Source organism: Ochotona princeps, chromosome 19, assembly GCF_030435755.1.
Source record: "Ochotona princeps isolate mOchPri1 chromosome 19, mOchPri1.hap1, whole genome shotgun sequence".
NCBI classification, from domain to species: Eukaryota; Metazoa; Chordata; class Mammalia; order Lagomorpha; family Ochotonidae; genus Ochotona; species Ochotona princeps.
In genome coordinates, this window is record NC_080850.1 from 5,508,366 (window position 1) to 5,534,118 (window position 25,753).

Genomic DNA, 25,753 nt, shown 5'->3' on the forward strand with positions numbered 1-25,753 from the left:
CACACACACGCCCCGGAGGTGCTGACTCGGCTATCCTGGTGTTGCATGATTCTAGGAATTAGGGCCGATTAACTCTGCGTCACAACCGCCAGGAAGCCCACGCTGAAACCACCCCCAGCCCAGCTCCTGCCCTCTAAGCGTGGGCCTAAGAAGTGAGCATGTTTGGGCTTCGGTGTTGGGGGACTCCAACGTCAGCCCCCTCGCCCCCTTGGCAAGCAGGAGGCCCCTGTTGCTCCAAAAGCCTGCAGCTCCAGCAACATACAGCCGTGGCATGACTCAGAGGCAAGAGGGCCCACCGGCCAAGTGGACGGCTGCCAAGGACAGGGAGACGGAAGAGCGCCACCCCTCCTCTTACCCCAAGATACTCTCTTCTCCAAGTATACGACCCTTTTAGGAAATGGGAGAACGAGCCTGGAAAGAGTGCCAGGAAGGTTCTAGAAGTTTCTCTCCTTTTGAAGCCCTCCCTCTGACTTGGCATCCCAGAATCCCTGGGTGTATCATCAGGATGGCATGACTTACACTTCTGTTGTGATGAAACCGGTAAGCTCCGAGAGGAAGAGGAAGAGGATGAAGAGGCAGCAGCAGATGGAAACTGGAAGAAACAAGACAAGACCCGCACGGTAAGGGCAGTGGGCACTGCAGATGGCAGCCCGGCCCCCCCCAGCCCTCTGCTGTGGGGAACAGAGGCCTCAGGACACACAGCTTGCAGGTGGGGTCCACTTCTCTGCACCCTCAAACCCCTTCTTACTCATGGAATCCTCTGTGGCTGGCACAGATCCAGCCATGGAATCCCAGTCTCCTATAAAAGCTCTTGAAGGCAGACATCCGGGATTCATGTGGAATGAGCCACAGAGCCCACACAGCATCCAGAACACCCAGTCCTCACGCCCACAGGAGGGCTGAGCCCACCCATCAGCTTGCCCCTGGTCTTACCTTCCCCTGCTGCCTCCCCACTCCCAAGACTCGGTACCAGGTCTGCTGGAGGGGATGCCGACATCGCCCTCAAGGGAGGACAATGACGACCCCAAGAGCTGTGCTTCTGACAGTTCTTTTTAAGATTGATTATTGATATTTCAAAATCATTTTGACAGAGAGTGAACCCCATGGCTCCAGGGCCTGGCCTGGGGACACGGGAGGCATCCTTGGGCATTGTAGACGGCAGGGAATCAGTTCCTAGGTACAGAGCAAGGGCTGACCACAGCTCACCTGAGCTTATCCCAGAGGAGGGCACAGGCTGGCAGGCCAGGGCCATGCTCTGTCCCACCACTTAAGGGCTGTGTGCCCTGGATTACCTAATAAGTCTCACCTAGAGAACTGTCACAATCATAGTATCTGCATCCAGGGATTTATTCCTTCAAAAAGTCTTTTTTTTTTTTCATTTATTTGTTAGAGAGATAGATGCAGACAGCGCCCATTCATGGGTTCACTCTCCCAAATGCCTGCCAACTCAATGGACGGCTGCCTGTGAGCAGCACGGAACCAACCACATCAACCATCACCCTGACCTCCCAGGGTGTGCCCTGGCCAGCAGTTAAGGGTCAGGAGCCAGAGCTGCCTATGGAACACAGGGCATCTCAACTACAAGGCCAAACACTTGCCTCTCCTTCAAAGGTTTACTTAATTTCGTTTTATGACACCATTTCACAGGCTCTGGGATTCCCCCAACCCCTCCCCATGCCCTCCCTCCATGATGGATTCCTCCACATTGTTGCAGTAGTACAGTTCAAACCCAGTCATGGTTCCTATACTGCAAGCATGTACCATGCATAGAGTCCAGCATCTTATTGTCCAGCTAAATTCAACAGTTTCTTGGGGAGACCATCTCTGGTCTGAAAGTAGAGCTGGCGGAATATCATCCCATCCAATGAAAAGCCACAACATAAATCAACAACAATTTGCAACATTATGGAGTTAACTGACAATGGTATTGAGCGACCAATATGTCAGAAAATGCCAGTTCTTAACCATATCTTGTGACTACTTCATTGACATTTCAATTTGTTTATACACACCCAGCTGCTATACACCTTATACTGAACTTGGTGGATTTTAGGATAGTACCAACCGGCTTATAACTCTAACTAGGCATATGTTAACAATTCAGGTGCAAAGCAGTTTTAGGAGGGGTGTGCAGAGAAATCTTCAATACCTTAGTGAAGAGTAACTAATCTTTGTGTCCTACCTAGTAAGGTATATGTGAGTCCAAGCTTACTGTTTCCTGTCTGGTTCTAAGCTTTCCTTATTGGTCCCTGTCTATCCTTCCTCACAGAATCTAATGTCAGAACAACAGCCAGGAGCCCTGAGCAGTCCTCAGGAACAGAACAGTAAACTTCCTTCGGGACTTGGGAGGGGAGCTTTCTCTGGTCCTTACTTAGTTCCAACTTTGGATCCCCACCCCCTCTCTTGCAGTGACCATCACGGTTGCTCTGGTGCCCTACGCCCTCAACACAAACAAACAAACAAAGGGTTTTTTTTAAAATTTATTTATTATTTTTAATTCATTAATTACATTGTATTATGTGACACAGTTTCATAGGTACTTGGATTCTCCCCACCACTCCCCAAACCCTCCCACCAAGGTGGATTCCTCCACCTTGTTGCATAACCACAGTTCAAGTTCAGGGCTCGGCAGCGTGGCCTAGTGGCTAAGGTCCTCACCTTGATCCCATATAGCCGCTGGTTCTACTCCCGGCAGCTCCACTTCCTCTCTATCTCTCCTCCTTTCAGTATATCTGACTTTGTAATGAAAATAAAATAAATCTTAAAAAAAAAAAAAAAGACAAACAAAGGTTTTAATAGCACAGACACTAGGGGTTGAAACCGCCTGTGCAGGGAGCCAGTGCTTGAGTGCTGTAGCTCAACTGGAGATGCTGAAAGGGAAAAGGTCTGGAGACATGGAGAAGCCGACTTGACAAACTGGCTGGTCCTTGTTTTTTGGCCAGCAAAATGGCCACAACAGTCAGGGTTGGGCCAGGCTGCAGCCAGGAACCAGGAACTAACTCCATCCTGGTCTCCCTCACGCCTGGCAGGGTTCCAAGCACCTGACTCTGTTCCCTTGCTTTCCCACGCATTGCAGCAGGGAGCTGAACTGGAAGTGGAGCAGCTGGGACTTGAACTGGCACTTCAGTATGGGATGCGGGAGTCATGCGTGGTAGCTTAATGTGCTGCACTGCACCAGCTCCAGTTGCAAAACATTTTTGAAGTTTACTACACAGTGTCTTCACGACACCTGTTTACCATAAAGGTCACCAGGATGCACAGATTTTAAGATGTTTTGCAGTTAAATAAACTCAGGTTTTAGTCTCATTTGTCTATGAACTTTCTGGAGTCCCCACATATGTAAGTTCCTTTTTTTCTCTTGGTGAACAGCAGTGTCACCTAGTACCCTTATCCAGCTACACCCTGCCCACTCAGGGGCAAATGTCCCAAGAAACTCCCTTTGGTTTGTGCACAATAGCTATAGTTGACTTGTTTTACATTGTAGGCATAGAAGCAATTTTTTTTCAAGATTCATTTATTTTTATTGGAAAGTCAGATATACAGAGAGGAGGAGAGACAGAGAGGAAGATCTTCCGTGCCCTGATTCTCTCCCCAAGTGGCCGCAACAGCTGGAAGTGAGCCAATCTAAAGCCAGGAGCCAGGAGTCTCTTCCAGGTCTCCCACGTGGGTTCAGGGTCCCAAGGCTTTAGGCCATCCTCGACTGCTTTTCCCAGGCCACAGGCAGGGAGCTGAATGGGAAGTAGTGCCGCTGGGATTACAATCTGCACTCAAATGGGATCCCGGCATGTGCAAGGCGAGGATTTTTAGCCGCTAGGCTACCATGCCAGGCCCAGAAGCAAATTTCAAATGTCTTGATTGATTGGCTGCTGAGAAAACTGGTTAGAGGAGATCAGCTGGCCCTCCAAACTTCATGTGTCCTGTTCTTGTGCTGGCTGTAGCCCAGTAACCTGCTAGGAGAACTGCAGTGTACACACACATGATGAACTTCATCCTCAAGTTTGCACCTGTTCTGCCCAGGATCATATAGGAGCCATGTTTCAGATTTGTTCCCAAGCCCTCAGGCTCCCAGCAACTCACTGGGTGCTACTGGGATGAACAGGTACAACAAGGGAGTGTGTCTGAAGAGATGGCCCTGGAACCAGCAGCCTGTCTTGTCCCTCCAGCCCGCCTTGACAATGCACCCCAAAATTCTCTTTCCAGACAGGAGGTGGGGGGGGCATGTTGGCGAAGGCTTCTTTCTCAAAGGCAGTTATTATGTTCAAGGCTCTGAGCAGGCCAACAGGACAAGCACTGGGTCTACCTGGCTGTCACTCCGGAACTTTAAAGGTCTAATTTACACCTGCCCTGCTGCACCTGCTCCTCTCAGCCCTGTCCTTGATCTGGGGTCTCACGACCATTGCCTTGACCTCAGAGTCTAGCACCTGGCTCAGAGAAGGCACAAAATAAGTACCATATAAATGAATCCCTCTCCACCCGCACCCAGCCAAAAAATGGTGGACAGCAGAGACAGCAAGCATTTCCATCAACAAGAAAAAACAATCATTTGGAAACTAAGACTTGAAGGTTTTCCCATCCATGTTGGAACACAATTCGAAGATTCTCTGTGACTCCAGATTCCTTCTGAAAATCACGTGATGCTGTGCAGCAGGAACGTGACCCCAGGAGAAGACGGGCTCACAGGGCTCAGCAATGACCAGTGAAGGGGGCATGGACCCAAGACCCAATACTCCACGAGGTCTTGGAATTTGTCCAAGGTCACCTGGCTACATACGTGCAGGCTGCACAACTTGACCCCTGGCCTGGGAGTCGCTGGCACCCTGGGTTCTCTGGTTATCCACAGCATCAAGCACCCTGTGGTGAGACAGCAAGTGTCTGGCGCCGCCCGCCCTGCGGAGAGCGTTCCTCAGGATGCAGACTTGAGCTGTTCGCTGACGCAGCTGTAGCACTTGGCCTGGGTCCTGGTTCTCGGGGCCTGCTCTAATAAATATTTGCGCACTGCTCGGTAGCTAAGGGCTAGCTTCCTATGCCTCATGCTCTTCCTTCGCTGGCTGGCCCTCACATCGCATCTGGGACATCTCAGATCCTGTCCCGCTGACGGCCACTTGGCAAGAGCTTGTGCATGTCACAACCTATGTGCCCTTTGCCCCAGTGAATCCTCTTCTGGGAGGGGTGCCCTATAGAAAAGAACTGCTCAAGGCATGCAGAAAGATACAGGCAGGTATGTCTGCCGGCCGCAAAGTAGACTCAGGGCGCCAGTGACAAACCACAGGCCAGCCAGGTGGCAGGGGAGGGACAGCACATGCGGCTAGCTGGGCGAACATGATGGTATCTGCGCTGGTAGCACAGGGTCCGATGTCTTACAGGGTACAGTGTGTGCAAGGGTTGGAGATGGTGAAGCAGGTCACCCCACCCCACAGTGCTTCTCAGAAACACCTCTTGGGGGGCACACGTCTGATTGCTAAACATCCTGGACCAGAGGAAAATGAGATCCAGAGGAGGAAAGAGGTGGGCTGCTGGGAGGTGCCGGGAAGGAAGCCTCCGGCATCCTCCGCAGACTGCTTGAGCAGGTGTACAAACTCTGTTATACAAGCCCCCTTTCTCTCACATGCCCTCTACGTCCCTGCCTGGGGGGTGAGACCCAAACTTGTGGGGTTTTTGGAGTTGCAGACCTTGGAGGAATGGTGGGGGGATTCCAGCAAGATAGACCTGAGGGGAGAGGACTCTGTGCCCTCAGGGCTTAGCAAGTATCTGGTGCTAGAAAAGTCCAGGGACACAATCTGGAGATGAAGGCTCAGACAAGTGAAGTGACCCACCAAAGGTCTCACAGCAGCTCAGTGGGGTACCGAATGCAGCTCTGCTGACTGGAGGACCGGCTGATGTGCAGCCAGCCACTCGGCTCCCTACCTGGCATTCAAAGAGCATCCCTGCAATTTCAACAAGACTGGTGTGAGGGCGAGGAGGGGCGAGTAAGAGGGGGAAGGGTAGGTGAGGTCATCTTCCAAATGAGAATGGCTGCCCTAGAAGCCAGTAGTCCCCTAATATGCCTGTTGGCCCCAGGGCCCTGCTCAAGCAGCGGGGCTGGGACAGTCCATGGGGAGGGCCTTAGCTCTGCCTCCGCCTTTTGTGAGCTGTGAAACAGGAACACTGTGCTTCTCTGCGCTCATTTTCTCATCCAAAGAATGATGCACACGTGCTTACAGACAGATGCCCTGGATTTAAGTATCATTTTTTAAAATTGTGGAATAATGACCAATGCACAAACAGCAGAGGTCTCGACATGCAACCTTCAGCCAGCCTGCTGCAGCATTCATGTCCGACACGACCACACCACAGTCCATACAATCAGGACACCAACAGTGGTGCAGCACAAACACCCATGCGCAGCCTCACCAGTCTTCTCACAAATGCCTTGCTTCTGTCCCAGGAAACACATCCAGAACCCTGTTTGTACTTATTCCTCCTGGGTCCTCAGTCCTTAAAATCTGGGATAGTTCTTCAGTCTTTCTCCTGATCTACTTCTGAAGGTCTCTGACAACTTTCTGATGATCGGGCATCTATGGACGTGTTCCCGGAGTCGAGGCTGGCACTGTTACACTCAAGCCTGGCTGGAAGAGTTCTGGATAGATCCCACTGAGGAGAGGTGCCCACACTTACCCCATCACAGATACAGAGGTGACATTCAGGTGACTCGGCACCAGTGACACTGGCCGCTGGGGCCTGGGGTAAGGTGCTGGCTTCAGGTTTCCGTACGGTCAGGCCCCTACCCCTGCTTTCTCATCTCTATTCTTTGGAAGTGAGTTACTTAGTGTATGCCCACTCTTAGGGATAGGAGAATTAAACTCTTCCTCTTAGGAGGCAGAACTCAGGCTTTTATCACCTGCTTCTCCACGGAGCCCTCATTTGTTGCTTTAAAGGACGGTCTTTAGACACCCATGTCTGGATGGGTTCATGATTTTCAGAACAAGCAACAGGAGAAAAGCATATTTAGATCTGTTTCTTCCTCCCCGAAACCTGTTTTGCTCCCCACCAGAGGCAGTAACTTTCCGGTGAGGATCCATTATTGCAAGTGCTTGGGACCAGATGTGCTTCGGACGGCAGCTTTTCTGGGGGTTGTGGCATCTTTGCAGATATGTAACAAGATGGCTCGGGGATGGGATCCAGCTCGAACTGCAGAATTCATTTATGTTTCACGGATCCCTCACACAGGTGGGTTGAAGGTGACTTCACACACAAAGGTTTCGAGATGCCTGTGTTTTCCAATGTGACCCTGTTAGCATGAGATTCAGGAATGCAATTTGGCACCGGTGGCAATCCTGCCGGTGCTCAAAATATTTCAGCTTTGGAGCCCATCAGATTTTAGATTTAGGAATAAGGGGTTTTTGAGCTGTGTTGGTGACATCACACGTATCCTTCTAGAAGCAGAAGATCCCCGTGCATTGCAGGGTTACGGCAATGAGAATGGATCACGTGAAAGGCCCAGAAGGAGAACTTTGCTTCTTCCCTCCATGGATCAAAAGTTCTGCACAGTGCCTGGCATCGGGACCTGGGCACCGCATATCAGGGTGCCATCTGCAGTCGCAGTTGCTCCATTTTCAATCCAGCTCCCTACTGATGCACCTGGGAAGGTGGTGAAAGACGGCCCAAGTGCTTGGGCCCGGCTACTTATGTGAGAGAATCAGGTTGAGTTCTTGGCTCCCGTGTTCAGCCTCGCCCAGCCCTGGACTACTATGGCCATTTTGGGGGAGTGCTCCAGCACACAGAAGATCTCTCTGTCTCTCCCTCCCTCCCTGTCACCTTTTAAATAAACGAATTAATACACCTTATAAGCTCTTTGCAGAGAAAGCACACACAAGTGTCAGGGGGGACAGATGAAGCAGGTGCGGGTAACCATCCCCAGAGGGACTACTCACTGATGGCCCCGGTGTACGTTGGCTGCGTGAGGTCTTTGGGTACCTTCCTGTAGATGTCAAACCTGTAGGGAAGAGATGGGACAGAAATGAGGTGGGCAGAGGATGGGGCTCAGGCAGTGGAAGGCACCACGCAGTGTGGGTCTGTAAGGCACCGTTTTCTCTAGAACAAGCCTCCTTCCATCCCTTTAAGAGCCCTTGCTCCCCAAGGCCTCACAGGAGCCCTCTGCTGGAAACCCACCCCCTCCATCCTCTGATCACATGCCCTGCGTATTCTTCATGGCACTTCTTACCCAAGGTTGTTGCAAACGACCTTGCCCCCTCATCTGCTGATGCTGATTTATTCCCTATTAGACTGTAACCCCCCCGAGGGTTGAGACCTCGTTAGCTTATCACTCTTGGTTGTGTCCCCAGACCGCAGCATGGGCTAGCACATAGTAGGCCTTTGACAGACAAGTGTGGAATGACCCCACAGCTGTCTCGGGCGGCAATGACGCGACAGGAAGCAGGGAAACGCACAGTCCCTCGAGTTACGCGGCGTCGCTGATTCTCGCGTCACCTCTTCCACCCCCTCTTCCCCTTCCTGACTGCACCTCCTCCTCCTGGCTCCATTCCCTGACTCTCTCCCACCAGCTCCTGCCACCTGCTCCTTGCAGACTCTTTGGAATTCTAAGAAATGATGAGGTTAACACAAAACCCTGCCAGGAGTCCTTGGCCCCGACTCCCAATGTTTCCCTCCTTGCCTCCCCCCCAGGGCAGACAGACGCCTTTCTTTCCTGCGGATCCCAGCAGAGCACTGGGAAGCTAGGTGGAGGGGTTCGGTGGGAGAAGGCAGGGTTTCCACATCAGGCGGACATGGGTTTAACTCCAGCTCTGCTTTGTATCTGGCTAGGGGATGAAGAGGTACCAGGTTACCCTAGCGCACATCTTAGCAGTTCCTCTGCCTCACAGCTATGTCTTTAGGCAGATGACTGCTCCTCTTGGAGCTGTACTCTCTTCACCTGCAAAGTGGGGTACATAAGACCCCCGAGAGGCTGTGGAGCAAAGGAAGCACACATCTGTGGGGGACCCATTGCAGGCAGCTGGCAAGGCAGTCCCCACTCTTTCCTGCACTTGAACCTGTGTGGGTGCAATCTATCCCTCAGGTGGCCACTATCACAGAGCCCTCTGGCCGCAAAGGTGCTCCCAGGCTCCCAGGCAAACTGACTTGGTGGGGAGGCCAGCGGCTGGGCTGCGGCCTCAGGCGACGAGGAAGAGTCTTGGGTGCTTGCGAAACAACAGGAGCCTGCTGAGCCCAGCACAGGGGCCTGCCTCTCTTGCGTAAGTGCCTCAACTCCCATAATCACACACGACACAAGCTGCTTCCTGCCACCTCCCATGGCAGTGGAGGAAGAATCCCCGTGGGCTGCTCAGGTAACAGACGTCACTTTCTCTGCTGCCTGCCTGGCCCCAGTCAGCACACTGAACCCTGAGACGCCAGGAATCTTAGGAGGCATCTGACCCCTGAGTGCACACAAGCAGTAGTAAGATCAGAATGCCTGGCTTCCACAGTGATTCTGTGGGACCCCGGACATGTCACCTAACTAACCACTGGTTTCCTTAGTTCCTTTGTAAAGTGGGGACAACAGTAGCCATCTCCCAGCTTGCTGGGGAAGGCCGAAGGAACTGAGCACTGACAGAAACCCCTAGAACTGTGTCTGGCATCCAGCAAGTGCTTCGTGGGCATCTGCTGTTAGTTACTATTTCAATTTGAGATTAGCTACATTCGTGTTGAGAGACAGGGAAATTAAATCTGTTAACTCACTCCCCAGTGCCCACAATGGCGGGGGCTGGGCCTTGGCCAGGCCAAGGATGCGGAATAAGGAACCCAAAGCAGGTCTCCTGCACGTATCTGGGCCATCACCTGCTGCCTCCAGGGACTGCATCAGCAGGAATCAGTCAGGAACAGAAGCCAGGCACACGGGTACTGGACATGGGCACCCACACTGGTGTCTTCAGCACTTGTCTGTGCACTACCATGTCGAATGCCCATTTGACCGCCCGTCAGAAAGCACCTTCTGCGTGTGGATTTCTCTTCACAGGCATTAGGGACATGGAGGTCAGATTCAGGCTGTGGCTGTCGGAGCCTACAGGCTAGCAGCATGGTCAAGGGAGTGTCTCTCCAGGGGGATCAGCAGGAGGTGCTAGGGGAACCAAGCAGGGGCCCTTCTGTGAAGCCTCCTGCTGGAGGGCGGAATCTGAACAGCGCAGCAAGAGAGGAGTGTGGGTGGAGGAGGTGAGGACGGATGCGGAGGAGTGTGACAGGAGCACTGACATCCATATGGAGCAGCACACACAGCCTGGGAGGGAGGGGAAGAGGTGGCAGAAGTGGGAGGGACTGCAGCCTAAGGTGAGTGCCAGCTTGAGCCAAGGCAGGCAAGCCGGGGGGCGGGGGGGCACTGCAGCCAACTGCAGATGACCTCTGGCCTGCAATGGCTCAACTCGGGATGCTATGACTGAATCCTGGGTTTGCATCTTTTTCAGCCCTGCAACATGCGACCCAGTCATCTCAGGCGACACCGGGTGGCGGCAGCAGGAGCAGCACAGTCAGTCCTGCAGGTACTGACACTTTACATTCAACCAACGACACAGGCTGCCCAACACCTGCTGATGACACAGCAGGTGGATTCGATGACTTTGTCCAACATCAGTGTCCTAAGCATGCGTGCAGAAGTCAGAACGTCTGATGGATCAGATGCAGCACATGGTGTTTTTGATTTAATATTTCAGCGTCCAATGAATTTCTCAGCACTGGAAACCCAGGAGTGTCTACACCGCCAGAGAGAGGTGCAGTCTCAGAGTGGTCCTGGGAAAGTGAATTCTTCTGACTTTTCAGAAGACGACTGGCAATTTTAGACTCCAGTGTTAGGGGCCAAAAATTGCGCAGGACCAACGAGGAGAAGCTGCAGATGGAATGAGGCTGGGGAGCCCGCTGTGGGGCCATCCAAAGAAGTCCTCGCAGAGTGGGAGACAAGGAGACGGGCTTGACAGTCTTGTGACCTGCACGCCATGCCACAGTGCTGTGTGGACTCCTTCAGAGGCTGTGGCGTCCAGGGGTGGGGCTGGCTAGGAGGCAGGGAGGGGTTCTTGTCCTCACTCTGCCTCAGCCTGGTCTTGGATCAACAAAACACTGTTAACTCTCGCTCGACCTGGGTTTCTTCGGGTGCAAACCAGGGAGATATAAGCAAGATCTGCAAGGTCTTCGCAAAACTAGCATCAAAGCCCTGACACTAAAGATATCCAAGTGACTGACGACCCAGCTTCCGGTCCAGGTCCTCATCAGGGACTCCTCGGGCAGATGCTGGCCATCGCAACTGACAAACCACTACTGCTTTGAAACTGGGAGTCTGGCGGGAAGTCAGGAGGCCACGTGTAACTTGGGGGAGCAAGTCTGGCAAACTGGATCATGGTTCTTTGCCAGAGCCACTGGGGGTTTCCCAGAAGGCATCAGCCTGTTCAAAATGCCCAAGTTCATGGCACAGATGCCCATGGAGCTCCCTACTGAGAACTGATGGAGGCTGATGCTGCCACTGTCCTTACAAAGCTGCCAGTCCAGCCAACCCCTGGAAGTTGCCCCTTGACTGGCAGGTTGTCCCTTGACTAACTTGTGAGTTGAGCACTGCAGTCCCATTTCACAGATGAGGCTTGGAGAAGCTGGTGGCTTGGCTGAAGTTAGGATGAGCTGTGGCAGGGGTCTGAATCCGAGCCTAAAATACACCCTGATAATGTCTCCATTCCCACGTTGTCACAGACCCAAGCTGGGGAGTGGCATGGAGGGGGCGCTGAACAAGACCCCAGTCTAAGGGCTGACCACAAGCCAAGTGAGTCAGCCGCGAATGTCTCTGAGAAAATGGGCTGCCGGGAGGCCGGTGAGAATGCAGGCATGTGATAGACCAGGAAGTGAGCCGTCTGTCTCCTCTGCCTCACATGAGTCAGTGTGATGATGCGACCAGTGGCGGCCAGGGCGTGGAAAAGACAATGTGGAGGAAAGAGGAGAGGAGATGGGGGAAAGCGATGCTAGCCCCTTGACTGCAGGTTCTCTCTTGACTAATCCGTGAGTTGAGCACTACAGTCCCATTTCACAGACAAGGCTTGGAGAGGTTGGTGACTTGGCTGAAGGTCACACACTCAGGACGAGCCGTGGCAGGGGGGTCTAAATTCCAGGCCTAAATGATGTCCTTGCTACTTTTCCCAATAATGTATGGATAAAATCAAGCCCATTTGGGTGGATGATACTTCTTAGGAAGAGAGATTAAAGAACTGGAATTGCTTAACTTCCAACAAGACAAAAAGCTCAAGCATGGTGTGTTGATGGTTGTTCCCAAAATGCTCTCTTTCAGTCCTCCCTCTAGACCGTTAGTGTCTTGGGGTCTGGTTCTGGATCTGGCCCTCCCAGTCCTGCTCAGCCCTGCCCGGCCCTGGCCCTTTATGGGAACTGAATCAATGAATGGTACTGCAAGGGCCCAAGATTCAGAGCCTGGTAGTAAGAATGAAATAAGTCTGCCTGTGGTATAGCGATAATGAGGTGCTGGCATCCCACACGGGTACCAGCTTAAGTCCTGGTTGCTCCACTTCTGATCCAGCTCCCTGCCAGTAACGCACTTGAGAAAGCAGTGTGAGATGACCCAGGTGACTGGGCCCCTGCTCCCACATGGGAGATCCGAGGGAAGCTCCTGGCTCTAGGCTTAAGTCTGTTGCAGCCATTCAGGGAATGAACCAGCAGATACAAGATCTTTCTACCTCCCTTCCTCTAACTCTGCCTCTGCGATAAACAAAAAAACAGCCTTTCTTAAGAAAAAGAATAGAGGGGCCTGGTGCAGTAACCTAGCAGCTGAAGTCCTTGCCTCACACACGCCGGATCTCCTATGGTCACCGGTTCTAATCCCAGCAGCCCTGCTTCCCATCCAGCTCCGTGCTTGTGGCCTGGGAAAGCAGTCAAGGACGGCCCAAAGCTTTGGGACCCTGCACCCACACGGGAGACCCGGACAAGATTCCAGGCTCCTGGCCTCAGATTAGCGCAGCTCTGGCCGTTATGGCTGCTTGGGGAGTGAATCAATGGACAGAAAATCTTCCTCTCTGTCTCTCCTCCTCTCTGTATATCTGACTTTCCAATAAATAAATAAATCTTTTTTATAAAAAAGGAAAGAATAGAAGAGGAAATGGATGGTGGTGAAGATGGCTGGCTGGCACATAGGGGTTTCTGTACACTACTGTTCTCTCAATGTTTGTGGAGATTTAGATGTTTTCACTTAGAATAAAACAGAAAGACAGGATGCTGAGAATAGACGGAGAGGGGGTGGTAGCTGGCAGGTAAGAGCTTTATCTGCTGGGACAGGATCTAGAGACCTGGGGTCAGCTTTATTGGACACCCTGAGATCACAGTGTACAACCCAGACATGGTGGAAAACAGAAGCTCCATCCCCAGAGGCTGGAGTAGTTTGACACGCGTCCCCTCCCTGCACATACAGGAGAAAAAAAAATAATTGAAGCATTTATCTCATCCATGTTCCTCTCTGCCTAACCCTCCTCACCCTAGTCGGAAGCCCCTGTGGCTGTGTAACCCTCTTAACTATATCAACAATGTTGCAAATAAAAAGGACAGCCTCACTTCATCCATGTGCTCATTTGACTCAGAGTATTTAACATAATAGGCAACCCAGCCAGCAAAGCCTCCTGGGTCCTGTGCTTTTCGTGTCCTTGAAAAGCTGTGAGCCAGGGGGTTTTCAGCCAGGAGTGACCAGCAATATCCAAGCATACCCTGGCTATCACAACTCCCGCTGGGTAGAGGCCAGGACTTCTGCTGAACACCCCACAAGGTACCGTGTGTTCCCACTGTTCAGTTACTCCCAACAATCCCAACAGTGCTGGCAGAGAAACTCCACCCACTGCTGACCAAACTCCCCAGGTGGAAGTTCACGTTCCCATTAATCCTGAATGACAGTGGGTTACTTTTGCATCTACTGGGTGGTCTGAGCCACCCATGGCTTCCATGGACCCCAAGAATTCAGGTTAAGCCATCTTCTACCCCTCCCCCTTTGATCTGAGAAGGTGGAGCTCATGTGAGAAAAATCCTGGCCAGGGTACCCATAGGGAAAAGATTTCTTGGGTGACTTCTACTCGAGTTTGAACCAAAAATATAACAAATCCACGCTCTGGCTCCACCCCATCCTGGCACAGAGTAGACTCCCTGAGGACACCTGCCAGGGTTGGATGTGGAGCCCACAGGAACATGAGCACAAGATTTACTCGACCACGGGGCACTGGACAGGTGCAGTCGGACCTCCGGAGCAAGGAACATCTGTGTGACCTCAGCCCAAACAACACCTGTGATTTCCCATGCCCCCGAGAGATGTGACTGCCCCTGGAAACAGCTGACTAATAGGTTTCATTTGTAATGTCTTTTCATAGCAGAATGCCTCAGCTGTGCTATTTTGGCTTTTGCTGCCGGGGAACCTCACTTCTCCCCGGCTCTCACCAACCCAATCTCTGCTCACTCTTCTGTGGTTCATCCATCGTGGGCGGTTCGCAGGCAGGCACTTCTGATGTCACTGTTTCCGAGGCTTTAATGAAATTAGATGCCATTTAGGACCAAGTCATTGGAAGTGGTGGGTCACTCATCCCAAAAATAGCCACCAAGGCTTTTAGGTGTAGCTCTAGCCTGCTCAGTCATGGTGCCCACCAGCGTGGCTGAACCCTCGGTGCCGAGGACCAAGGACTTAGGTTAAAAAAACAAAACAAAAACAAACACCTGCTTGTTTGTTCACTTATTCCCCTCTAGTACACAGGGAATGCTTCAGTATGTGTGGACGTGCCCAGGCATGTATATGTGCCTGCACGTGGGGGTGCAGAGGTAAATGAAGACATCAGAGTGGAGTTGGGAGACCAAACACAATCTCTGGAATCATTCTCTCCTCTTCCTCTGCAATCCTGCCCTTGACACTGAAACTGCTTCTATGAACTCACTTTCCCTTTGCCAAAAGGGAGGGAAAGTTGATGCTCTCTCCAGCCCATAGAGAGGGTCTTGGAGGCAGTGGTAACAGTGACAGCCATGGCAGGTGCAGCAGCTTACCGTGCATAGGGCTGTGGGCTCAGACCCTCCCTCCCTCATCATCCTTAGAACTCAGCTTCAGGGGGGTCACACTACTGTCCCTACTTAACTGGCTCTGGGTGGTGACCTAGGCGCACTGGGCAGTAGACTGCAGAAGTCGCCAATGTTTGTGTCAGGCCTCCTCCCACTCCATGCCCGTCTAGCCCATGTTCACAGCCCAGTTTCCCAGTTCCATCACCCCCTTGGGACCACAGAGTCCAGGCCCTTCCCTTCCTCCTCCTTCCCACCATCTGCCTGGGACTCGCTGTGTCCCCAGCTGCTTCTCCATCTTTCCGGTTCTACAGACAGATTCCTGGCCCGGCCACTGGGGCTGGCTATAGGGTCTTCCACTCCTGCCGGGCCAGGCCTGGTTAGATTTGTCCCTGTATCTCCCATGGGTCATGCAAAACCTGGCCCGCTCGTAGCACTTGTCAGCCTGTGCCAGTTTACAGCAGCACTAGCTGCAGAGGCAGACACGTCGGCCAAAGAGGGCTGGGTGCGCTATGCACATCACCCAGGGTGGGGAGGAGATAAGGCTGGGAAGTCCCTAGGACCAAGCAAAAGACTGTGGCCCAGGGCAGAAGGCTTCCTGCTGTGAGACTCCATGTGCACGTGTGTGTGGGTGGGGAGTATGAGAACTACGAATCTACAGCCTCACTTGTATCTTCAAAAGCAAAGAGCAGACGCAAAGCCAAGAGCGTACACACTGGTTCCTCTCGGTATTCTTTGCAGATGCATAAACACTCAACGCTTGGGGACAAATCTGACGGAAAGAAGTGCAAGACCCACCTGTGGTACGTCAGGAAATACAGCTGGGGGAAATGAAAGCCGACAGCAACCAGAATAATCCCAGCACTACACTACACTGCATAAAGGGCTGTAGTTCGGGGCATTCATAAGTCACTTACGATTGCCATCTGGGGCGTGAACCAGAGGATGGAAGATCTCTCTCTCTACCTCTGCTTTTCAAATACATAAATACAGCTTAAGAAAAATAAATTAGGGCCCAGCGTTGGTGGCCTAGTGGCTAAAGTCCTTGCCTTGAATGTGCTGGGATCCCATATGGGCGCCGGTTCTAATCTTGGCGGCCCTGCTTCCCTTCCAAATCCCTGCTTGTGGCCTGAGAAATCAGTGGAGGAAGGCAGGCCCTGCCCACTGTGCAGCCCTCGTCCAGCTGACCTGGCTCCTTTATAGTTTACAGCACACCAAAGCTTGTGCCTGAAAAAGAGCCCATGTTGGGAAAAGTAAATATACAAGCAATTCCCTGGGGATTGTTTTTTACAGAGAGTAAACACCTTTCCCTCTGCAAAGAGATTCCAGGGGAAGCCATGCTTAAAGGGGAGTGAAAAGCAGCTCACATCCACCAACGAAAGACAAGCAGGCACCTGCAGCTCTCTGCAGCAGAAAAATGCCATTCCTCAGGGCAGACACACCTCAGAGTGATGTGGGCTGGGCAGGCCTGAGACTCCACAGGGAGCCTCCAGGCAGTGGCCTGTGGCAGGGACAGCCCCAGGGCGGCCACGGCAAGGAAAACAAAAAAGCATGAAAGCAAAAATCTAGCTTAAGACCAAATACTAATAATAACTTTTTTAGACACTTCCTTTGGCCTGGAGAGCCGTCAGTTTGTTAACTTGGCCTTCAATCTTGCACCTGGGGTCTCCAGCTAAGAAGCTTCTGTACAAGAAAGGAAACAATCAACAAAGTAAAAAAGCAGCCCACAGAATGGGAGAAGATCTTTGCACACTACGTAGGTGATAGAGGGCTAATCTCCAGAATATACAAAGAACTACAAAACAGCCAAAACACCAAAACAAACAAACCACTCAAGAAATGGGCATGGGAAATGGGCAGACATTTCACAAAGGAACAAACCCAAATGGCAAATAAACATATGAAAAAATGCTCAAGCTCCCTGGCAATAAGGGAAATCCAAATTAAAACATCAATGAGGTACCACCTAACGCCAGTAAGAGTGGCCCACATGAAAAACACCAACAACACTTGTTGGTGAGGTTGTGGGAAAAAGGGAACCCTACTCCACTGCTGGTGGGGCTGCAGATTGGCAATCTGCATGGAGAATATTGGCAATCTGCATGGAGAATATTCAAACAACTCAAAATCGACACACCGTATGATCCAGCAATAGCACTCCTAGGAATATATCCAAAACGCCTGTTTTACGAGAAACCAACATGCACTCCTATGTTCATAGCAGCACAATCAGTAATTGCAAAAACATGGAAGCAGCCAAAATGCCCATCAGCAGAGGATTGGATAAGAAAGCTATGGTTCATCTACTCCATGGAATACTACTCAGCCATTAAAAGAAAAAAATGCAGTTCTTTGTGGCCAAATGGGCCAAACTGGAAACCATAATGCTAAGGGAAATGAGCCAATCCCAAAAGGTTAGATACCACATGTTTGCCTTAATTTAAGATGATATGATGTTATGCATAACATGTTATGTTATGGATGTTATGTCATATGTCGTATATAAACTGAAATTGAAATGTGAATGGGGTGGTCACAGAATGTAGTTAAAAAATCGCATTTATTTTTAACATGTTGGCTGCTCAATACTATGTCCATTAATTCCATAATGATGTCAATTGTTGCTGATGGTATGTCAGTGCTTTTATTTGATCGGGATGATACTCTGCTGGCTCTGCCATCAGACCAGAGAGGGTCTACCCAATAAGTAGTTGGACTTGACTGGACTATAAGATGTTGGACTCTATGCTCGGCATATGCTTGCAAAGAGGGAATCTCAACTGAATTTGAACTATGGTTATGCAGCAAGGTGGAGGAACCCACCATGTGGGGAGGGTGTGGGGAGGTGTGGGGAGAATCCCAGTTCCTACGAAATTACAACACAATGTAATTAATGAATAAAATTAATAAAAAGAAAATCTTGCACCTGAAAGATTCTTTTTCAAACAACAAATAGACAATAGAACTGAAGAGTCAGCGAGAGGACAGAGAGGGTGGAGGTGGGGGGGAGTGCTGAAATCACAGAATTCTCAAGTGGCCAGAAAGGCACATCTGTGATTATGTGAGCAGGCCGCCCAGAGCTGCAAAGGCTGAGTTTGTGTGTGAGTGCTGAGATGGATTAGCAATGCCTGCCAAGGACGCAGGAATGGGATCATTCAAGGCACACATGCTGGGTAGCCACTGAGGCTGTTTTAATCCAGCCCTATTCTAAAGACCTATTCTTTGAAGCCCCTCAGCCTTCAGGCTTTTGGATTTGTTACCCACCAGAGCCCTCTCCAAACCAACACTGTAAGTCCATCAGAAAATTGGGTTGTTAAGGTGACTCATTTTTACCCGACAGCATCTTTTCCAAATAGCAAGGGACATCACTGGCCTCATGAAGCAACTGAGGAGGCTGCCCATGGTGCACGCGCACACATGGTTCCAGTCGCGGGCCTAGAGCTGGCCAAAGGGGCCCCCTGGAGGCCAGCCACTCCCCCTCGCTATTGAGTCACACCCGGCCACTGCAGTGTGCTGGCTGCAGAGTCTTCAGTTTTCCTTGGCTCCTGAGCAAAATGTACTTTTCCAAAGGACATGGGGTTGAACTGAGCCTCTATTTTGCAATGCCCTGGCTGTGGCGAGGCCAGCTTCCCTCCGTTGAGCACATGCTGTCCTGTGGAGGGAGAATGTAGTTGTGACTTCTCTTCCACACTCCTCTCTCCTCCCCCAGGTCTACACACTGTCCTGGAGCAGGGCTACCACCACCCCTGACAGCAGGCCGGGAAAAGCACAGCCATGGTCCCTTCTCATCCCGGCTGTGCACATGGGCAGCACACAGGCTTGACTACCAACAAGTGGATCAAGATTTGGTATGTGTTTGTTTTAATGGGTTGTACTGGGTGGAAGGTAGAGATGTGCCATGTGCCTTGGCCCCCATGTGTCCCTGCTACTGTCCGTGGTCCTCGTGAAATGCCAGTTGTGTCTCCATCAGCAGAGGATCTCCCAGAATAAGGTCCCTACCCTAAGAAGTTCTCTGTGCTGCTCCTTTCATTGTCCCCAAGTGTCACCCTCAAGGTGCGTGTGTAACCTGTGCAGATCAGCCTCTTCCTCTGAGTGACACCTGGACACACCATGTCCACTCATGCCTTGAGGGCTCCTCTGCACTGGCTACTATGCCTGTGTCTGCACGGAACCATGCCCTTGGCCTTCGAATCCCCAGCGGTTTCCTAAGCCAGGGGCTCTGCTTGCCTTCTGTACGAGCTGCATGTCTTTGGATAAATTTGTCTGAACAATCAGGGTTTTCAGTGGGGATAAAAACATAGTCCTAACTGCCGCCCACAGCTTGAAGTCAGCCACAGCAGGTGTTAGCCAAGGTTATTACCATCACTGACCCCATGGATGAGATGGACATTCATGTGCTATTGACCTTTGCTCCCTGCAGAGAGTCACATTGGGGGTTGGGCTGCAGGGGCAGGAAGCACAGACAGTACAAAGCTTGGTTTCCAATCCTGACTTTGCTTAGGCAACCAACTAAACTTCTTGCAGTTCCCATTTGATGACTGTAAAATGGGGGTGGTGACAAGGTTCCATTCCCCTGCTCGGGGAGGTTTGGAGACACAAAAGAGATCACTGTCATTGGAATGCACAAAGAACTCCCAGCACACAGCAGGCCTGCACAACAAGCCAGTTCCTCTGACCCTGAGGGTCTGGCCATTTCCCACCAAAGACACTGCTGCAAGCAGGGGTTGAAAGGGAGCCCCACCCACCCAGGTCTGAGGAGTCCCTCTGCCAGCCAGAGGGCAGTGCCAGGATCACCAGGAACAGAGTGATCCAGAAGGAAGATGAGAGCTGCCCAAGATGGTACTGCCAGGAAATACTGCATACTGCAACCAGGCCCCAAAGGCCTGGAACTGGATCTCTGTAGGCCAGAGGAAAGGTCCCCACACCCAGGACCAGCAGAGATGACACGAGGACAGTCCTGCTGCCTTGCTGGGCACACCCTGGGGGCCAAGCAAAGGCTGTCCGTGCCTGCCTGCAGCAAGAGTCAAGGAATGCTTATGGGGACGTCAAGGGGTCCAGAAAGGCCTCTGGTCTTTGGGACCTCTGCCAGAGATGAGTCGGAGATGGTGTGCACAGTGGGACTTCTCTCCTTCTCTTTGCAACTCCGTATTTCAAATAAAAAATAAACTTTTAAAACAAATTACTTGAAGAAAAAGAAGTTTGTCATGAACTGGTTTAAGGAACACAACTGGCACTGGCTTAATGTCATATAAAAGGGACTGCTTTAGCTTTTCATGTTTTCTTTTTTCAAACATTTATTTATTTTAGATTTACTTTGATTTTTAAAATTTTTGTTTGAAAGGCAGATTTTGGGCCCGGTGGCGTGGCCTAGCGGCTAAAGTCCTCGCCTTGAAAGCCCCGGGATCCCATATGGGCGCCGGTTCTAATCCCGGCTGCTCCACTTCTGATCCAGCTCCCTGCTAACGCACCTAGGAATGCAGCAGAAGATGACCCACGTGGGAGACCTGGAGGAAGCTCCTGACTCCTGGCTTTGGATCGGCTCAGTGCTGTGGTCACTGTAGCCACTTGGGGAGTGAACAGTAGACAGAAAATCTTTCTGTAAAATCTGCCTTTCTTTTCTTTTTTTTTTTTTAAAGATTTATTCATTTTATTACAGCCAGATATACGCAGAGGAGGAGAGACAGAGAGGAAGATCTTCCGTCCGATGATTCACTCCCCAAGTGAGCCGCAACAGGCCGATGCGCGCTGATCCGAAGCCAGGAAACCTGGAACCTCTTTCGGGTCTCCCACGCGGGTGCAGGGTCCCAATGCATTGGGCCGTCCTCGACTGCTTTCCCAGGCCACAAGCAGGGAGCTGGATGGGAAGTGGAGCTGCCGGGACTCCACCTGAAGCTGCAGAGGCACTGCAGGGGCCAAGCAGACAGACCATCTTCTGCTGCCCTCCCAGGCACACCAGAGCAAAGAACTGTATCGGAAGCAGAGCAGCCAGAACTTAAACCAAACTCCGATATGAGATGGCCGTATCACAGGCAGGGAGCACCATCTGCAGTGCCACCATGCCAGCCCTGTGGCAGCATTTCTCTGTACACTAAGCTGAGATGTGGGTTCTCCGCTCATTATCTATTGATCACCTCCTCTGGCGACCACCTACAGTACGGCCTGATGGGCAGAAACCCAGGGGCAGGATGCCAGGGCGCCTGGGGATAGACGTGAGGTCAGACTGGCCCAGGTAGGCATGCAGGTTCCGCCCTTCCTGCTTTGTGAGCCGGGCTAGGTGATGATGCTCTCTAAGACACATGAAACACACAGCTACTTACTTCCTGCCACCACAGCTCATGCTTTGTCACTTCAAAGTGATGATGATGATTAGCGAGGCTAAGGGGTCAGTTTAATGGGTTGCAGTTGGCATGAGAAACCTGGCAATAGAACAGTAAGCATCAGTGTACATTCTCTGAGACCAGGGAAGCAGCATGGTGCAGAGCTTCCGGACAGGGCTGGTCCCCTGGGCTGGGGCTGAAGGCTACTTGTCACAGAAGAAAGAGACAGAATGTCTTTCATCCTCTGGTTCACTCCCCAGAATGGCCAGGCATTGTAGTCCCATTCAGTTCTCCCACATAGGTGGCAGGGGTTCGTGTATCTGGGCCACCCTTTGCTGCTTTCTCAGGACATCAGCAAGAAGCTGGATTGGAAGTGGAGATTCCAGGATTCAAACTGGTGCCCATGCGGGATGCTGCTGTAGCAGGCAGTGGCTTCACCTGCTGAGCTGTAATACCAACCCCGAAAGACACCTGCCTTTTAAATCTCCTATGTTCAAGTTTTAGAAAATGAGTCCGTTTAAACAAAATACAGGGTTGAGCGTTTGGTCTTTCAGTTAAGATGCCAGTTAGGAGTCTTGGCAGAGTGCCTGGGTTCCAGTTCTGACCCTGCCCCGCATTCCAGCATCTAAAAAATTCACACCCTGGGAGGCGGCAGGTGACGGGAGCCATCAGGCAGCTGGGTCCTTGCCACCCACATGGAGGACCGGGATTGAGTCCCAAGCTCCCAGCTTCAGGGCAGTCCCCAGAGCCTGCTCTTAGAGGCACCCGGTGGTGAATCACTGGATGAGAATACACTCTCTCTATGTCTCAAATAATAAACATAAATCAATGCTAAAATAGAAAGTGTATCATAGTGTGAGCAGATGCAGACCCAATAGAAATTGTGATAGTGGCCCAGGAGGGGTTGAAAGTTGGGAAACAAGGTTAAGGACTTTCAGCACCTGAAGTTGGGGACCATGACCTTGAGTTTTCATAGTGTTACATGCATGAGTGCCACTAAAGGACACCACCCTGTTAAGAGTGTGGGGACAAAGGATGACAGGGCTGGGATGGGGGCGGAGGGATACATCTAGACCCCTTCAAGCCAAGTCCAGCCCAGTCAGCCAATGGCGGCAGAGAATTCTTCACGGGAAGGTCTGATGGCTGGAAACCTTCCATCTCGACCTTTACAAAATTCTCACCACTGTCTGTCCCAGCCCAACACCAGGCCCCTGTATAAACACAAACTCACTTGTGTGGTTTTGAGAGCACAATGCAATCTTTCCTTAGCATTTTTCTGGAGTCAGGAAACAAGCCAGAGGCCCTGGCGTGTGGGATGTGGGCTTCCTGCTGGGCTGAATGAGCGCCCGCCCCAACACAGTTCTTTGACCACCCCCTTTCCCTTGTTCGTCCTTTCACACTTTTCATTCTGAGATAGACATCATCACTGAAGTCTTGCAGAAGGGCCGCCCGCCCGAACAGTACAGAAAGTTCCCACACACCCTCAGCCCGTTTCCTCTCACGTTCACATCTTACGTAATGACAGAAAAATTCTCCGCCACCAGGAAATAAACCTTGGCACACTTCTCCTAAGGAAATCATGGCCTTTGTTAGGATTTTGCCCATTTGTGCTTGGCCCCAGATTCTCCCACTGCAGTTAGTTGCTGCATTTTCCCCCTTCTGGGCCAGCTCCTGTCTCCCCTTGCAAGACCATGATCTCGGGAATGCTCTGAATAGCAGCTGTCAGCTGTTTTCCAGAATGTTCCTCAGACTGGGAGTGCTTGATGCCTTCAGGCTGTGTGTTCCTGGGAGGTGTCCCCCAGATACGGGCTCTTTTTCCTACACCCCACTGAGGACATCATGCTAGTAACTGTGGAAATACGTAACCAAAATGCAAGTTGGTTTTGGTGTAAAATATCCAAAATCCATGCATAATTATTTTCATAATATACAATTTCCATGATTACTTCAAAGACTTTGTGTGTGTGAATTTCAAATTTTTTGCACTATAGTAGGTTTAATTGCTAACTCCAATGTTGTAAGTTTGAACTACTCTTGTTTGCTTAGAGTATTCAGATTCTGCTTTTGTGTGCTAATTTTAGCATCCCACCAAGGGGCTTTGAACTGAAAGCAATCATTACTGTAATTATCCTTATGGTGATTTTCAAATTCTAGTATTCCTCCTACATTTATTCACTGAATACCTATTATTGCTATGATTATCTTCCTCTCAAAAGGAAGCAATTCACAAACCTTTCACTGGGTCTCCCCTAAGCCACATCTTTCTACTGCAAATCAGATATCTATGTCCCACAACTTCTTCTTTTCCTTCTTCTCCTCTCTTCCTCTTTCCTTCCCTCCTCGCCTGCTGCCCTGAATTTTGGAGCTGGTAAATACCAGGCTGGCTCTTGCGATGTTGAAAAACACAGCTATACAGTATACCCTGAGGTTGTTACATACACCTTTAATTCACACCTGCACCTCAACGCCCTGGCTGCTTACCAATTTCCAAGCACTGACCTTATGTCTGGCACCATACCAAGTCTGGGACCCAAACATGCCCCTGTACCTTTTTTTTTTTTTTAAGTTTTGAAGTTATCGTTTATTCGGAAGACAGAGAGAGACTGCCTTTTGCTGGTTCATCCCCCAGATACCCACAACAGCCCAATGCCAGAAACTCCATCTGGGTCTCCCACATGGGTGGCAGGAAACCAGGCACTTTAGTCATACCTGCTGCACCCATCTCCCAGGGCGCATACTCGCAGGAAAGCTGGACTAGAAGCAGAGGTGGGATTTGCTCCCAGGCACTCTGCTATGGAATGCACGTGTCAAAAGCAACACCTTACCATGCTGAGCCACACAACACCCACCCCCCTGCCTTCCACCAAGTGTCCGAGCTCATCTTCTGCCACTATAACAGGACCCGAGGTTGAGTCATCCAAAAAGGAAACCGTCGCTCTCTAGCTCGCAGTTCAGCAGGTGGACTGTCCAATGTCCTTGCATTGGGCGAGGGCCACACACTGCTTCCACTCATGGTGGAGAGAGGAAGACAAGTAGGCAAAAAGATGGATGAGGGTTCCCACTAGCTCCCTCACCACCTGCCCCACTGTTGCATTAAGAAACGAAGCACACGCCTTAGTGTCAACTGCAGTAGCTGAGCACAGGACCCGATCAGCAGTGACCACAACTGCAGGGCCCACACATGGATGGCTCTGGGACCAGAACAAGCACAGCCCACATCCACGTCCTGGCCAGCTCATACAACAGAACACTGCCAAGGAGAAGTGGTAACTCTAAGTGTGGGCGGAGCTCTGCATAGGAAGGGGGCGGGGAGGCTGAGGAGATCAGAACTTGGGCTGGGTGAGTGCAGGCAGACATCTCCCAGCAGAAACCCACTGGCAGGGTAGGAGAGACCTGGGAACAATGCCCCTGGCAGGGGGACAGCTGGCACTTGGCAGAGGCTTGGGGTGCAGGGCAGCCCTGGAGGCTGCAGCTGGCAGTGCAGGGGAAAGCAGATGGTACAAGATGAGGTCAGTGTGGCTGCTGGAGGACAGGTCACCCTGGACCCTGCAGGCCGGGCAAGAACTCTGATGTCCTCCCAGTGGTGGCTTTAAAGCAAAGCATGGCAGGCACCAGAGGATGATTAGTTACACCCAGGGTGATCCCAGTGGTCACCCACAATGAATATGAATCCAGGTGCCGATGGAGGCTGGCCTAGACTGCATCTGCCCCAGCTGGGCTCTTCCTCCTCCATGTAGCACCAGAAGAGGCTCTCGGGCAGAGCTCCCAACACCTTGGAACTCTGGGTCTGGTGGCGGAATATGCTTCTGTGCTCACAATGAAACGGGGTGCAGCTGACATCCCAGGTTACTTCCTCACACAAGCTCACTGAGCAGCCCCACCATGGTCTCTGGTTCTCAAAGGATCCAAGGTCTAGTCCTGCTCCTGGCTCTGACCCCAAGAGCCCTGCTTGACATCAAATTTCCACTCAGGACGGCCTATTTACATCCCAGCCCGGAGAGGTGCACACAGTATTCCCATTCCTCTTTCAAGCAAGCGCATGTTCAAGTATTAGGGTGCAATGGCTGCAACCAGACACAGAACACAGATACCGTGCTCGGTCCCCAGCACAGGCTGATGCTGGGCAAGTCAGTTTAACTGCTGCGTGCCTCAGTTTCCCCACAGGCCATGACAATCGAGTGGGTGCCAGATGGGAGGAGCAGAGAGGCATGCTCTGAATCTGAAATGGCTGTTGTAGCATTGGTTGCCTTCATTGTCGTCATCGAGGTCCTCACTTCGCCCTGGGCTCCATGGCTCTCCCACCAGAAGAGTCAGCTCACTGCTTAGACACCTGAGCTATCCAAGGCTGTGGCGCCTGTGTTGTTCACCCCTGCCCCTGGCAGGGAGCTTAGCACTGAGTTAAGAGCTGCTTG

General features: G+C 51.5%; 1 protein-coding gene across 1 annotated transcript in view; it reads right to left on the bottom strand.

Moving 5' to 3' along the window:
• Positions 1-25,753, bottom strand: part of ERGIC1 (endoplasmic reticulum-golgi intermediate compartment 1) — an 88,290-nt gene that overhangs the window by 48,269 nt on the left and 14,268 nt on the right. Inside the window, exons 2-3 of the mRNA XM_004587421.3 lie at positions 7,911-7,972; positions 520-592 (exon numbers count right to left, since the gene is read on the bottom strand). Of these exons, the coding sequence (XP_004587478.3) occupies positions 520-592; positions 7,911-7,972 (135 nt within the window). The remainder of the gene's footprint in view (positions 1-519; positions 593-7,910; positions 7,973-25,753) is intronic.